The 14595-nt window shown below is 46.5% G+C and overlaps 1 protein-coding gene across 4 annotated transcripts in view; it reads right to left on the reverse strand.

Annotated features, from left to right (window-relative positions):
• The window catches only part of PTPRA (protein tyrosine phosphatase receptor type A), a 111723-nt gene that overhangs the window by 21457 nt on the left and 75671 nt on the right, over positions 1-14595 (reverse strand). For 2 of the 4 annotated variants that reach the window (XM_079307296.1, XM_079307295.1), the window contains exons 3-4: positions 2126-2204; positions 1342-1707 (exon numbers count right to left, since the gene is read on the reverse strand). In XM_079307296.1, coding sequence (XP_079163422.1) covers positions 1342-1707; positions 2126-2204 — 445 coding nt within the window. Of the gene's footprint in view, positions 1-1341; positions 1708-2125; positions 2205-10878; positions 10901-10964; positions 11049-14595 lie in introns of those variants that run through there. The other 2 variants (XM_079307297.1, XM_079307298.1) reach the window with 2 other exon arrangements.

A 14595-nucleotide genomic window follows, 5' to 3' on the forward strand; every position in this document is an offset into this window, starting at 1 on the left:
GAGGTGGGTGTGAAAAGCTGCAGAACAGTCCTGGTGGGACTGGACAAGGAGGAACTGCCCATACAATGTGTGATTTTCTGTCCCAGTCCCCTTCTCCAGCACCACTTAATTCTGCCATGACTTACACCAACATTTCCTGTTAAATCTAATGGCAAGGGCAGCCCTAAAACTGATTGATAAATTAATTGAGGGAAAGAAAGAATTAGGTTTGATTGTTTGTTCTCTGGGCTGATCTCAAGTGAGAAGCCACTTCTGCCCTTGAGGGTGCAATGGCCAATGTGCCATGGCCTGCACCAGGGGAGCTCACCAAAACTGGGAAGCCAAATCACAAAAAGGCAGTGGAGACACAAAAATGATAAATTCAGCCACCCCCATGAGCAGACATCATATTACAAAATCCAGATATTAGCAGCACTTCAGGCTTTTGCCTGCACCTCTCTTGTATGCAGGCTACATTTACACCAAACTTGCCCCACGTGTGTGTCTGAGGCTATGCCAGACTCCTTCACTCTGCAAAAAAAGGATGGGTTGAGAACTTCCTCCAGCCACATCCCTTCCTCTGCTGGTGGCAAAGACAATTTCACTGCAGTTTCCTGGGCTGTGGCTCCCAAAGATTCCCAGAGGAAGAGGGCACACACATCACAACAGCCAGCACCCCTTGGCAAAGTGGTTCTTCAGGAATATGCACTTGACACCTCCCTGCATTAACTCCACCATTAATCTTGTTTCAGGGTTTTCTATTTCACAAACAAGTCACCAATCCTGTTTTTCCACTAAAACCCAAGGTCTAGCAGGAACTGCCATCTCTCTGTTTCAAGAACCCAAACTCAGACAATACAATGAGCAAACCATGGCTGAAGAGCCACAGCTCAGCAAATATTTCTGGTCACCTCAGCCACTTTTTGCCTGATTTTTCACTCTTAACCTGGACTGAGAAGCCAAACTATGTTTTATGGGGTCACTTTCCTGATGTGCCAAGAGGGGAATGAGATCAGGATGGCAGCAGAGACAACTCTCTGTCATCTGGACCTTTCAAAGACTGAAGATGCCCAAGGAATGGGGAAAATTGATAATGGAAGGAGAGAATCACAGAATAGTTTGGGCAGGAAGGAAAGATCATTTAATGCACCTGTGGGTATCTTTCACCAAATGATCTTGACCCAAACCTTTGGACAGATAAAACCCTTCTGATCTGGGCTGTTCAGAGGGTTCTCTAATTCTGTATCACCACGGAGAATTGGCCCCAAAGTTTTTTTTGCTAAGTTTTGCTCAGCAGAACAAAAGAGGAGCAAAGACACAAACCCAGAGGCAGGGTGAAGAAGAGGTGGAGCAGGTTCCTACCATTGTGGGAAGCAGAAGAGGTCTCCTGTGTTGTCAGCACCATGCTGAAATTCCTCTCAGTTGTCTCTGCCTCCGTGCTGGGGATGGTGGAGTGTGGAGCTGAGGGTGCCACGCTGGGGAGCAGGGATGGGGCTGCAGGCACAGGCACAGTGCTCCCCAGGGTGGAGGAGATGTTGAGGCTGCCAGTGGTGGCATTGGGGGAGATCCTGGTGGCTGTGGTTGGAGGAGGTTTGGATGCTGTGGTAGGAACAGTCCCTGGAGTGCTCATGTTGAGTCTGTCTGTGTTGGGTGTGGTCCCATCATTGGGACCTGCTGTAGAAGCTTTGGAGGAGCTCCTGGGGGAGGTGGGCACTGTTGTGGATGGCTCTGAGAAGGGAAAAGCACAGGGGAACCTCTGTGAGATTTTTTTTTTTGTGATACTGAGGGGTTTAGATGCTGAAGATTCACGTGATTTGCAACCATAAGGATAAAACACCCAACAAATCTGAGTGCAGGACAAGGAATGCTCTGCACAGCAGGTGGTACAAATGTCATAAAAATAAACCTGAACAGCTGCTAGGTGCTATTCATGGGAAGGTACAAGCACCAGAGCCCCTGGAGGTGAGGATCAATATCAGTCAGGGGTAAAAACCTGAGGGTCCCATTTATGAAGCTCATCACCCTCTTTCCAACATTTTATGTTACAGTTGCATGGAGGGCAGAAGGAACGAGACACTGAGCACATTCACAGCCACTCCTTTGATCCTAAAGATGGGATAAAACAGAGATGAGGAGCACAGCTTACCTGCTGTAGCGTTGTTAGCACCTACACTTATCAGGCCACTTCCCAGCAAAAGGAGAAAGAACCACAAATCCATGTTGACCTGGGGAGGAAAGCACAGAACAGTTATGTAAAGCCTCATGCAGTATCATCCCAAAATAATCCAAGGTGGAGATGCTGCTGTGCATCTTGTAAAGCTCAGAGTGGAAGTGTGGATGGACTCCCCACAGGCACCTGGATGGGAAGGATTTATGGGTGAGTTCATACAACCCCAAGGGGAAAAACCAGAGAAATCCCAGTCTGGTGGAGCAGCAAAAGTGTCCATGGATGAAGCAGGGAATGGGTGAACTGTGGGAGAGCAGGAGAAGAACAAGCTGAGCACTAAAACCAAGTACCTGGTCTTAAAGGAGATTAAAAAATTGTTCATATAGTGATCTGCAAATGACTGTACTGTGAGCAAACTCAAAAAGCAATTTAGGTGAACACCACAGCAAAGAGCCTTGGTCCCAAATGTCCCAGAAGTGGAGGCAGGAATGAAGGAGAGGTCAGTTCCCTCTGGCTCACTGACACCTGAAATGTTACAGGGTAGGGGCAGAACACTCAGCTCCACTCAACCCCTGCTGGATTCCTGTGTGTGGTCAGAACAACCACTCACAAACAATCCAAGAGGATCAGCAAGCTCAGGCTGCACGCCCATACTGTACGTGCTCCCCAGGAAATGTCCAGCAGAATTACAGGACGATGACATCAGTAACATCACTTCCACCAGCCCTTTCTAACACAAGATTTTTATGGTGATTTCTTTCCTCTGGAGACCTCAGAAAACTCTTGAGAAATGGGTATCATTATCTCCTCCCAAACACCTACAGATCCAGAGGCCCAGAGATGTGAGACGTCATTGTGCTGGCCAAGACAGAGCCCAGAGCTGCCAAGCCCAGAGCAGCACGTGGCCACGGGGCCTTCCAAGGATGGGCCAACACCTCTCCTGTGCTCTGAGCCCAGAGAGGGCTTGGACACAGCTCTGCTCTGTGCCATGGGCCAGCAGCTGCCACACGACTCCCACCCTTCAGGCTTTTGTCCTGTGTCCAGTTGCATCTCCAGGATCTCCCAGGAGAGAGCTGCGAGATCTCGCTGCCAAGTCAACCTGAGGCACTGCCAAGAATGGGTTGTATTCCCTCCCCCTCTAATAGATCTTGTGTTGTTTGTGCTTCTTCTATTTATTTAAATCTGCTTCATCTAGACCCATCCCAAACTCTGGGCAGAAGGACAATGCTGAAGTCATCCACGGGCTGGAAATGGTATCAGCAACACAAGATCCTCCCTCCCCACCTGGGAGTATCCTCCCACCAGCACCACCTACTTACATGTTTTTCCTCCCCCTCCAAAAGAAAACCTGGCAAAATTCGACCTTACTCAGTGACCAAAAGGTCAGACAAACCCTGAACCAGAAGGAAACCAAGCTCCAGAGATAAGAGCTTTCCACAGGCTCTGTCCACAGCCAGCCCTGCTGCTGCAAGCAGGGCAGGGCTTTCTCCAAGGGTCCCACTGGTCTGAGCAGTCAGCATTCCAGAGGGTTTCATCACCAGTTAAAATATCTGTCTGCTTGAACTTGAAGTGATCCAGTCCTCCTGTCACTGGTGAGAGCAGCACTGGTCCTGCAATGCCTCCCCCAGGCTGTGCTCCAGGGTGGGATGTCAGGAAAAACCCACAATCAGTAGTTTGATGGTTTGATGACATGTTCCACTCATGGTGATTAACACACCCCACTCAGCCTGGTCAGCAGCCTGACAGAGTCTGAGATGAGCCTGGTCTACACAGGCTTGGCTTTGGGGAGAAAATTCAGTATTTACAAGGAATAAATTGTTCTCTGTGATGGTGGGGAGGCCCTGGCACAGGGTGCCCAGAGATCCCTGAAGTGTCCAAGGCCAGACTGGACAACTTGGAGCAACCTGGGATAGCTGAAGGTGTCCCTGCCCATAGCAGGGGTTGCACCTGGATGGTTTTTAAGGTCCCTTCCTACCCAAACCATTCCATAATTCCATGATCTTTGTAACTTGCTGCATGACTCAGATTATCCAAGCATCCCACTGAGGAATCCCACAGAAATAAGGTGCTCATCCTGATGGGACTCACATGAAAAAGCATGAGGAAGTAAAACACACACTGAATCTCCAGAGAATGGAGAAGATGGCACACAGATGCTCTGAAAACCTCACAAGGGCTGATGAAAGCACCAAGGTCTCACCATCACAAGCACTTCTCTCACTGAGAGCCCAGCACTGCCACAGCAAGCACACAATGGCAAGGGAAAGGGAAAGACTTGGTTCTTCTGGAAGCACTGCTAGGAAAAAAGTGCTGTTTTTTGACAAATATTTGCACAGATACACCATTCACAGAGGTGGATATGGCTCCTTTCTCTTCCCCCAACTTGTTTCTCAAAACAAAAGCTCCCCTTCACTTGGGAACCCCATTCATTTTGAGTTCTGTTTATTTGGGATCCCATTCACTTGGGATCCATAATCATTTGGGATTCTCATTCATTTGTGGTTCTGTTCATTCATGATCCCACTCATTTGGCAATTTAGCATTTCCAATCATTTAGCATCCCATTAATTTAGGGTCCCTATTCACATTGGGTCCTTGTTCATTTGGGCTCCCATTCATTTAAGATCCCCATTTATTTGGGATGCCACTCATCCCATTTCTACTCCTGTTCTGGGCAAGCTGTGCCAGAGCCTCCCCACATCCTCCCCTTGGTATTAAAGCAGGACATGGAGGGTGGGAGGAAAGCAGGAAAAACTCTGAATCCCTTCTCTGCTCTCCATTATTGGGAAAAAACCCACAAAGGATAAAAGAGTTTGGGCTTATTTCCATAAACTGTGACTGCTACATGGATGAGAGCTACAGGAGATTCCTGGACTGGCTGCAAAGCCCTTTTGGGATGGTGGGATGATCACAAAATCATTTAGGATGGAAAAGACCCTTAAGCTCCTGAAGCCCAGCCACTGATGAGGGTCCCTCCTTTGCTGAGCTGGCAGCACAGCCCCAATGCTCTGGGATCACATCAGCAGACAGGGAGCTCTAAACCCCTCTTGATTCTACATTTAATCAGTTCATTGATCCGTGAGTGGATTGCAGGAGGAGGAAGGGCTTGGCAAGTGCAGATAATGCTGGATTTCCCCAAGCCTTGCCCCGTTTTCGAGAAGAAACGATCCATGCAGAATCTGAGTTTTTATGGCTTTATTACTGTGACTGCCAGAAGGAATGGGATGCTGGGAGCATCCCAGCTTGCTGTGCACATCATTACCCAAAAATCCAAATCCCTGGAGTGCCCCTGTGACCGGCAATCAGCTGCTTTATCACCTTCAAACCGGATCTGGAGCAGGGAGCAGGCAAAGAGCCCTGTGCTGAGTGAGGTGTGCCAGCCCAGCTCCCCATTCCCAACCCCTGATTTAAACACTCCCTATTCCCAAAATATTCATCAATAAACACCAGCAGCTCGTCCTTCCCCACTCCTTAACATGAAAAGCCTCCAGAGTCCTACCCCAAAAAAGCTGGAGAAACCTGAGTCTCCCTTCCCCCCGGGCTCCCTCCCTGCTGCTTTCGGAAACGGAGAGGAAATACTTGTAATGTTATCAACATAAACACAGCTCCTGGCCGGCTGCAACATCCTGTGAGCGCTGCAGAAAAACACCCTGACGTCAGGGGCTGCCTCTGGCAGGCACAGAGGAGCTGCCTCTGCCCTGTGCTCAGCAGGCTCGGGATGCTCCAGGTTTGAGACCTTCTGTCTTCAAAGATCAGCCTTGGGAACCTTGGGAATTGCCACTGGTGTGCCCATAAATATTATAGATATATCTAATTTTTGTATCTATACCTATACCTACATCTACATACCTATATCTACATCTACATCTATATCTATATCATCTATATCTATATCTATACTTATATCTACATCTACATACCTATATCTACATCTACATCTACATCTATATCTATATCTATATCTATACCTATATCTACATCTCCATCTACAACTATACCTGCATCTATATCTATATCTATATCTATATCTATATCTATATCTATATCTATATCATAATTATGGAGACATCAGTAGCAATTATTGAGGTCTGTCTATCTAATCTATCTATCTATCTATTTAGATACAGATATAGATACAAAAATACACATATACATTTATGGGCACATTTATTTATAGGCACACCAGTGGCAATTATTGAGGTTTAACTATATAGATATATAGATTAGATATAGATAGATATAAATATATATATAGATACAAAAAATACATATATCTATATAATATTTATGGGCACACAAGTGGCAATTATCTAGGTTTATCTATCTATATAGAGAGATATATAGAAATATAGATTATATATAGATAGATATAGATACAAAAATACATATATATATATATGTAATATTTATGGGCACACCAGTGGCAATTATTGAGGTCTATCTATCTATCTATCTATCTAGATTATATATAGATAGATATAGATGCCAAAATATATAGTATTTATGGGCACACAAGTGGCAATTATCAAGGTTTACTTATCTATATATGGATATATAGATATATAGATTTGTATCTAGATAGATAGATATAGATACAAAAATATATATACATACATACATACATACATACATACATACATACATATATATATAATATTTATGAGCACACCAGTGGCAATTATCTAGGTTTATCTATATATATAGGTATATAGCTATAAAGATAATATATAGATAGATATATAGATATAGATACAGGTATAGATATAAATATATATGTAGTGTATGTGCACTGCATTCTTCCATAAACTGCTTGGGATCTTCTTTGTAGGAAAGGCTGGATTTCAAACTGCAGGATGGATGTTTTAAAAGAAGCAGATCTTGTCAAGATGATTGATGCCAGAGGGGAAAAAAAAAAAAAAAAGGGAAATAATCTCTTTATAAAGTAATAAGTGGCTTGAAAATGCCTGTGCTGGTGCTACAGGGGGGTCAGGCTGCAGGATCACCCTGATGTGCTTCCAGAATGCAAAGAATTAGAGTTTATTGCTGCAGAAACTGCCCAGATCCAGCCATCCACAATCAAAGGCAGGATTTACCCCCACCTCTGACATATTCCTAATTCCTGGAAAATGAGGCAATCTTTTTTCTGTGTGCACTGAGGAGACACAACCTGAATTCCAACCAGCTCTGCCGGGACCCCAGGAATCCCTGCTGTCATCAGGAGGATGCTGAAAGGCAGGGGCTCAACTGACACTGCCTGGTGCTGGCTCCAGCTGCAGTGAAAAATAAAAATAATGTTCAGTTTTCCTTTTTATTTGTTGGCAGGGGGAGAGGATGCAGAACTGGGAGCAAGGTTGGCTCTTTGAAGCAGCTCACAGGAGGGCGAGAACAAGCATGAGCATAAAGAAAGGGGAAAAAGCTCATTTTTAAAATTCTTTTTGGTGGCAGCAAGCCATCAGCATGGCTCAGCCACCCTGGAAAACAAACCTGCCATTCCCTCTCCCCCTCCCTGCTCCTTTAAAATCCTGTTTGTGGATTTGCAGCCTCTCCCTGGAGCTGTGATCCACAGCAGAGGAGTTTGTCTGATAGCAGGGCAACTTCATCACAACCCCAAACCTCTCGGTGAGATGCAAAGGATGTAAAAACACACATGGAACAGCCCAGGGCTGTGGTGAGCTGGCCATCACAGGGGGAGAAGAATCGAATTTAGGGAGGAAAAAGGGTTTTTCTGCACTGAAATGCAGTGACTAATTCCCTGCATGTGTCTCCAAAGCTGAAGCGAGGCCTTTGATGTGTCACACTGAACATTATCCCCCACCCTCTGCTGTTCCACTCTTCACCAGAAAAGATGAATCACAGCAGCCATTCACCCTTTCTGAAAATCCATTTAGTTTTCATTTTTGTGGGGGTTTTTTTTCCTTCTTTCAAATAAACAGGCAGCTTCCACAGGAGTGACAGCCCCTGTATGGAGCAGGGCAGGAGGAGCAGGATGAGCCTCTGGGAAGGGGCTGGAGCTTGGATTTCCTCACCTGCTCAACCTTCCACAAACCAGCATTTGCTCATGGAATGGTTTGGAAGGCACCTTAAAAACCATCCAACCTCCTGCCATGGGCAGGGACACCTTCCACTAGCCCAGGTTGTTCCAAGCCCTGTCCAGCCTGGCCTTGGGCACTGCCAGGGATCCAGGGGCAGTCACAGCTGCTCTGGGCACCCTGTGCCAGGTCTTTAACAACCTCACATTAATGAATTTCTCCACCTAATTCTGCTTCCTGACAGTGTGAAGCCATTTCACCCTGTCCCAGAGCTCCAGGCCCTTGTCCCCAGTCCCTCTCCAGCTCTCCTGGAGCTCCTTTTGGCACTGGAAGGTTTTTGAAAGCCTCCCTGAAGCCTTCTCTTCTCCAGGTGAGCACCCCCAGCTCTCCCACCTGTCTGCAGAGCAGAGGGGCTCCAGTTCTTGGAGCATTTAATATCCTTCAACAGATGAACACACACTCATCTTTCAAAGAGAATCACCATGATACGTGCAAGGAGGGAACCCAACCCTATTTCCACCTGGATTTCTGGGCATATAGAAATCTGCCACTTAGGATAATGTTAAAATCTGTTAAAACCTGCAGGGAAGGTGAAGAGAAGACAAAGCCAGGCTCTTGCCAGTGGTGGCCAGGGACAGGACAAGGGGTCACAGGCACACACTGAGCACAGAAGGACACCAGGGAACACTTTTGGGGTCTGGTGCTGACACAGATTGCCCAGGGATGCTGTGGATTCTCCTTCCTTGGAAATAATCAAAATTTGTCTGGACACTGTCCCATGCAACCAGATCTGGCAGCTCTGCTGGTGGATCAGATGACTTCCAGAGGTTCCTTCCAAAATCAATCACTGTGATTCTGTAACTGCCTGTCCTGCAAACTGTTCACAAAGCAAAGCTGCTGGGATTGAAGCTCACAGTGGAGTAAGAAAGTACCCAGCACTGAGCAGGAGATCCCCACACTCTGCAGGATGTTGGAAGGGATTCACAAGGATCACCAAGTCCAACTCCTCATCCTGAACAGGACAACCTCAAAAATCACAACATGTGCCTGACAGCATTGTCCAAAAACTTCTGGAACTGAAAAATAAACTGCTGAGGTTTTCAGAAAAACAACCAACCAACCAACCAACCAACCAACCAACCAACCAACCAACCAACCAACCAAAACAAAACCAAAGAGATAAAAACAATAAATGTGGGGGTTTTTGGGACATGAAATAGTTCAACTTCCTACAAAGATGCATAAATTGTGACAGTGGGTACCACTCACAGAACCAGAGAATGGTCTGGGTTGGAAGGGACCCGAAGGATCATCCAGTTCCAGCACCCACAATTAGTCCCTGTAATTGGCACATCAGACCTTACTCTTCTGTAATATCTTGCTTTTAGGAAAGAATTCTGTCCCTGTGTGTTTAAAATCAAGCAGATACTAGCAAAGAGCCTACAGACTTAATGGTCTCATGTTAAAAATATGGAAATGAAAGCCAGGGGATGAAGCCAGGAGCAGATCTGTGGCACATCTAAGACCAAAGCCCTCAAAGATCCTTGTCCATGGAAGGGCATTCCTGCCACAGCAAGGAAACCTCCCCAGGTGCCTCAGAGGGGAAGAACTACAAATACAAATTATTTTACTAATAATAATTTTCCTAATAACTCTCATAATTAGGACAGGTTTAATTTGCCCTCAGCCACTCTTTTCTCCTGGCACCACAGATGTGTGATCATGGGAATATGTGCCTGTTGCTACAGCAGAATTAAACTGGGAACAAATTATGGAAGAGATAGAGGGGATGAAAATCTTCCTGGGCCTGTAGCAATGGAGAATGACCAATTGGAGAAGGTTTCCTAAAGGACAGAGCATGGAGGTGAGAGCCAAGAGAAGTTTTGAGAAGGACAGCAGAGAGCTGTCAGGGCAGGGAGGAGCAAAGTGAAGAACCAACTCCAAACTTTGACCAGGAGGAAGATGCTGGGATGAAGGTGAGGGATGGGGGGAAAGCAGCAGCTCTGCTGCCAAGGGGAGAGGGAGGTGAGAACTCCTCTAGGATGATGAACACAGATCTGCCAAATACACACCCCCAGAACTTGTAAAAAACCCCTGGCTAGAACCAGAGCAGGCTCCTGTGTGATTTCCCCACGGGATCAGCGCTGCAGCCGCAACACGGCAGCGGGAGAGGCACGGGAGGAGCTGGCTCAACTCATTATAAAACCATTAATTAATAATAAAAAAAAAAAATCAAGGCACACAGGAACGTATTTCCTTAAATATCCCATTCTAGGGTGTCCCTTCCTAAGTCCCAGGCGTGTACAAAGGAAAGATTCAGCTGTGAAAAGGACGGGTTGCTGTTGATGGAGTCAGGATGAAGGATGGCCATTATTCAGCATGACAACATCCCCACCTAGCAAAATGCCTTTCAGAGAGAGCTGTGCGTGGGGAGGAGAAATTAAAAAAAAAAAAAAAAAAAAAACCACCCACAAAAAATCATAATAAAAAAATAAAAGCACAACACTTGGGCTCAGGACTGGGACGCCAAGATTGAGCCGGGAGCGTTCAGGCAGGGAGGGCTCGGAACATCCTGCTTAAAACAAAAGGTGTCGGAGGGGGGATCGCTCGCATGACAGCCTTAAAATCTCATTGCAGAGGCTCGGCCCCGATGCAAACGCATGCGTTGGGTCATGCAGCTGTAATCTCCGTGGTGGTGCTTACCCTGAAATCCTCCCGGGCCACCTGTGGGTGCGGGGAGCAGCCCCGGGGCTAACGGAGCTGCGGAGCCGGGCGATCTCCGCTCTCACCTGCGGCAATCCTGCACCGCTGCTCCCTTCAGCCCTGTTGCCACAGTAACACTTGTGGTGTAGCCGAGATCACTGATTATGAAACTAAGGGGGAAAAAAAAAAATAAAAAAAAAAAATCAGAGGCTGCTAATTAGGATATACTCCAGTTCTCCAAAAGCTCCATATTAATGACATTAGGGCTGCGAGCGCAGGGAAAACAGACGCCGGGAAGAATCACCTCGGTCAGCACCCACGGCCAACAGCTGCTTTTTTTTTGGGTCTTTTTTTTTTTTTTTTTTTTAATAGACAGGTCTTAAAAATTCAGCCTGTAAATTCGACTTGTTTTCCTCCTCTTTGAACAAACGTGCAAGACTCGGTGGAACAGTCTTTACTCTTTACATATATTTGCATGTATTAGACTGGGTGGGGGGGAAAAAGGGCTGAGGTACAAATGGTGACAGCATCTCTCATTAATTGTGCTTTTCTGTTTTCCAGATAAACCAAAAAAATCATGATTTTACCAGTGGCTGCGAGGGTTTATAAACAAGGTTTGCAAATAAGGGGAACTGGATTTTGAAGCGTTTTCCTCCCTGACTTCTGTGAGTGCCAAAATCATTGTGAGGCACGTCTGCTGAAGGCTTCAAGCTGAAAAGTCTGACTGGAGCACTTGTGCTGCCAGACACAACTGTTTTTAAGCACAATCCACAAATAAGACATGGGAGCGTGTTTCCAGGTGAAGGGAAAATTGCCTGACAGGTATTGCTGGAGCTGCAAGCCCAGAGAGATGCTGCCTGAAGAAACCAGCTCATCAAAACACTGTGATTTTTCCATTTTCCTGGATGGACAATCTGGTGAGTGAATGAAATGGTGCTGAACACGTGGGGCCAGGGAAAAGTGAGTTCATGGATTTTAGAGTTTTTAAGAGCTTTCTATCCTGGAAGTGTCCAATTCCAGGTTGAACAGGGCTTGGAGCAACCTGGGCTATTGGAAAGTGTCCCTGCCCAAGGCAGGGGGAGGAATAAAATGGTCTGGAAGGTCCTGTCCAACCTGGCCCTGAGCACTTCCAGGGATGGGGCAGCCACAGCTCCTCTGGCCAACCTGTGCCACTGTTTTACCACTCTCATTATCATAAACATGGTCCTTACACCCAGAACTTGCAGAGCAACTGGGGACCCATCTTCTTATTCCCTGTTTTGAGGCAGGAAAATAAGTGAGATTAATTTTTTTCTCCAGCAAAGTCCCCCACTCACAACTGCACTAAGCAATTTCTTCTCCCACTCACCAGCAATACTGAGGAAATGTTAGATGGAGTGTTAATTACCTATAAATGGGATTTATTAGCTGGAAACAATAAAAGACACCCACCAACCACCACATCCAAGCAACTGGCCAAGCACCAGGACACCCAGTCCTGGGCAGACTGGGATTGGCACACTGCAGATAACAAATTAATACAAGCAGTGGGATTCAGCTGCATTCGATGGTTTAGTTGGAGGCATTATTTCCAACCTTTTAATAGGCTTATTTACAGGAATTAGTCCTTTAATGCTGTGTGCTCGTGTATCCAGTGCAGAATAAGCTGGCTGGATGTGACCACAGAGAGAACATCTGCTTTTGTGAGCATTTAGGGAAATTATTGCCAATTACATGGATGGCAGGTGAGGGCAGCTGGGGAGGGAGGATCTGCCAGGAGGGATGGGGAGCCTTGCTGGAAGCTGATGTGAGCAGGAAGTGCCTTGGATCATAAATATCTCAGCAAACAGGAGCTGCTGCCCAGAGTGGCACCAAAATACCCTCAGCAAGGAAAGGATTTCCAAGCCTGCAGAGTTTAGGGGTGATCCCTGTTATCATTCACACTATCAGCATTTTGAGCAGGTCAGTCTCCCAAATACTTCTCATCAGAACATGCTCCTGAAAAATGACCACACCCTGGAGGCATTTCCACCTTTATCTTTCTTTTCTTTTTAATCTGTTTTCTATTATTTTTTCTAAAATGCCTTTTCTTCACCTTTCCATCTTCCATGCCCTTATTTAAAGCAAAGTGATGCTGTAGGCTCAGGTCACAGAGCCAAACCAAGCTGGGCACCTTCCATCATTGCTCATGCTATAAACACATCATGTAAAAATGTATTTATGGGTGTGAACAGAAGGTAAAGGGAGGGGATTCTGCCTCCAGTGCTGTGTCCAGCTCTGGGATCCCCAACAGCAGGAGGATGTGGAGCTGCTGAAGCAAATCCAGAGGAGTCCAGGAGATGCTCCAGGGCTGGAGCCAGGCTGGGAGAGCTGGGGGTGCTCACCTGGAGAGGAGAAGCTCCAGGGAGAGCTCAGAGACCTGCCAGAGCCTAAAGGGGCTCCAGGAGAGCTGGAGAGGGACTGGGGACAAGGGATGGAGGGACAGGACACAGGGAATGGCTCCCACTGCCAGAGGGCAGGGATGGATGGGATATTGGGAAGGAATTGTTCCCTGTGAGGATGCTGAGCCCTGGCACAGGGTGCCAGAGAAGCTGTGGCTGCCCCTGGATCCCTGGAAGTGTCCAAGGTCAGGCTGGACAGGGATTGGAACAGCCTGGGATAGTGGAATGTGTTCATGCCCATGGCAGGGGGGTGGAACTGGATGATCTTTAAGCTTCCCTCCAACCCAAACCATCCTGTGATTCTATGTTTCTGAGATTTATATATCTATAAACCTATTATAAGCCTAATAGAATACAGCTACTCCAAATTGTACATAGATTTTGCTATCAACCTACCATAAACCCAATATCAGTGCAATAAACATATTTCTTGTTGCCTCAAGATTGGAAGAACTAGTCCTGAACATCATGGTGGGTACAAGCCCCTGCTGATACCAACACAAAACCTAATGCTCAGTAGTTCTGAAAAATACATAATTAAAATGCAGCTTCTTATCTTTGAAGTGATTAACCAACATCCTGGGATGACTGACTTTTAGCCCTCCCATGTTATTCACAATTCATCCTCTATTTTCATCTCCCCAACAAAAGGCTGAACTCAACTGTATTATTGTCAGCCAGGGCTTTTATCTCCAGCCTTCGGAGTGGTCAAGGCATGGGACAGAACAATGGCTCTCACAGCAGAATAAATACAATCTGAACAAAAACACCCTGTTGCTAAGGTCTAAACCAGCCTTCTTTTGGGCACAGCTGGGTAGCTGGGAATTCCAGAGCACCCTTATATATTAAAAAAAATTAAATAAATAAAAGAGAGAATTGGGACTCAGATAGGAAAAGTAACCTGACATTCAGCACTGCTGTGCTCTTCCCTCCAGGATGGCATTTAAAATAAGAATATCACATAAAACAAAGCTCATGGCTGGGAGGAAAGCTGAAGTTGGAGGTGCAAGCCCAGAGGTCCATGCAGATCAGACCTCCTCTCCAGGAAAGCCCCAGCACAAACCACAACGATTTTCTCTGGTGAAATCCACCCCAAAAGCAACCAGAGAGCAGCTGTGTGTGCTTCCCACATCCTCAGCCAAGGCAGCAGCACCTGCTTCTGCTTTTGGGCTTTGGGAGAGAAATGTTCCTCCCCAGCAGTGGCTGGGCAAGGAACTGTGTCTGGCTGTGGTATCCTCCCCAGGAAACACAAGGGTGGGTTCCCAGCACCAACCTGGCTCTGGGGTCAGCAAAAGCA

The sequence above is a fragment of the Erithacus rubecula genome (genome assembly GCF_903797595.1).
Source record: "Erithacus rubecula genome assembly, chromosome: 5".
In the NCBI taxonomy this organism is placed as follows: domain Eukaryota; kingdom Metazoa; phylum Chordata; class Aves; order Passeriformes; family Muscicapidae; genus Erithacus; species Erithacus rubecula.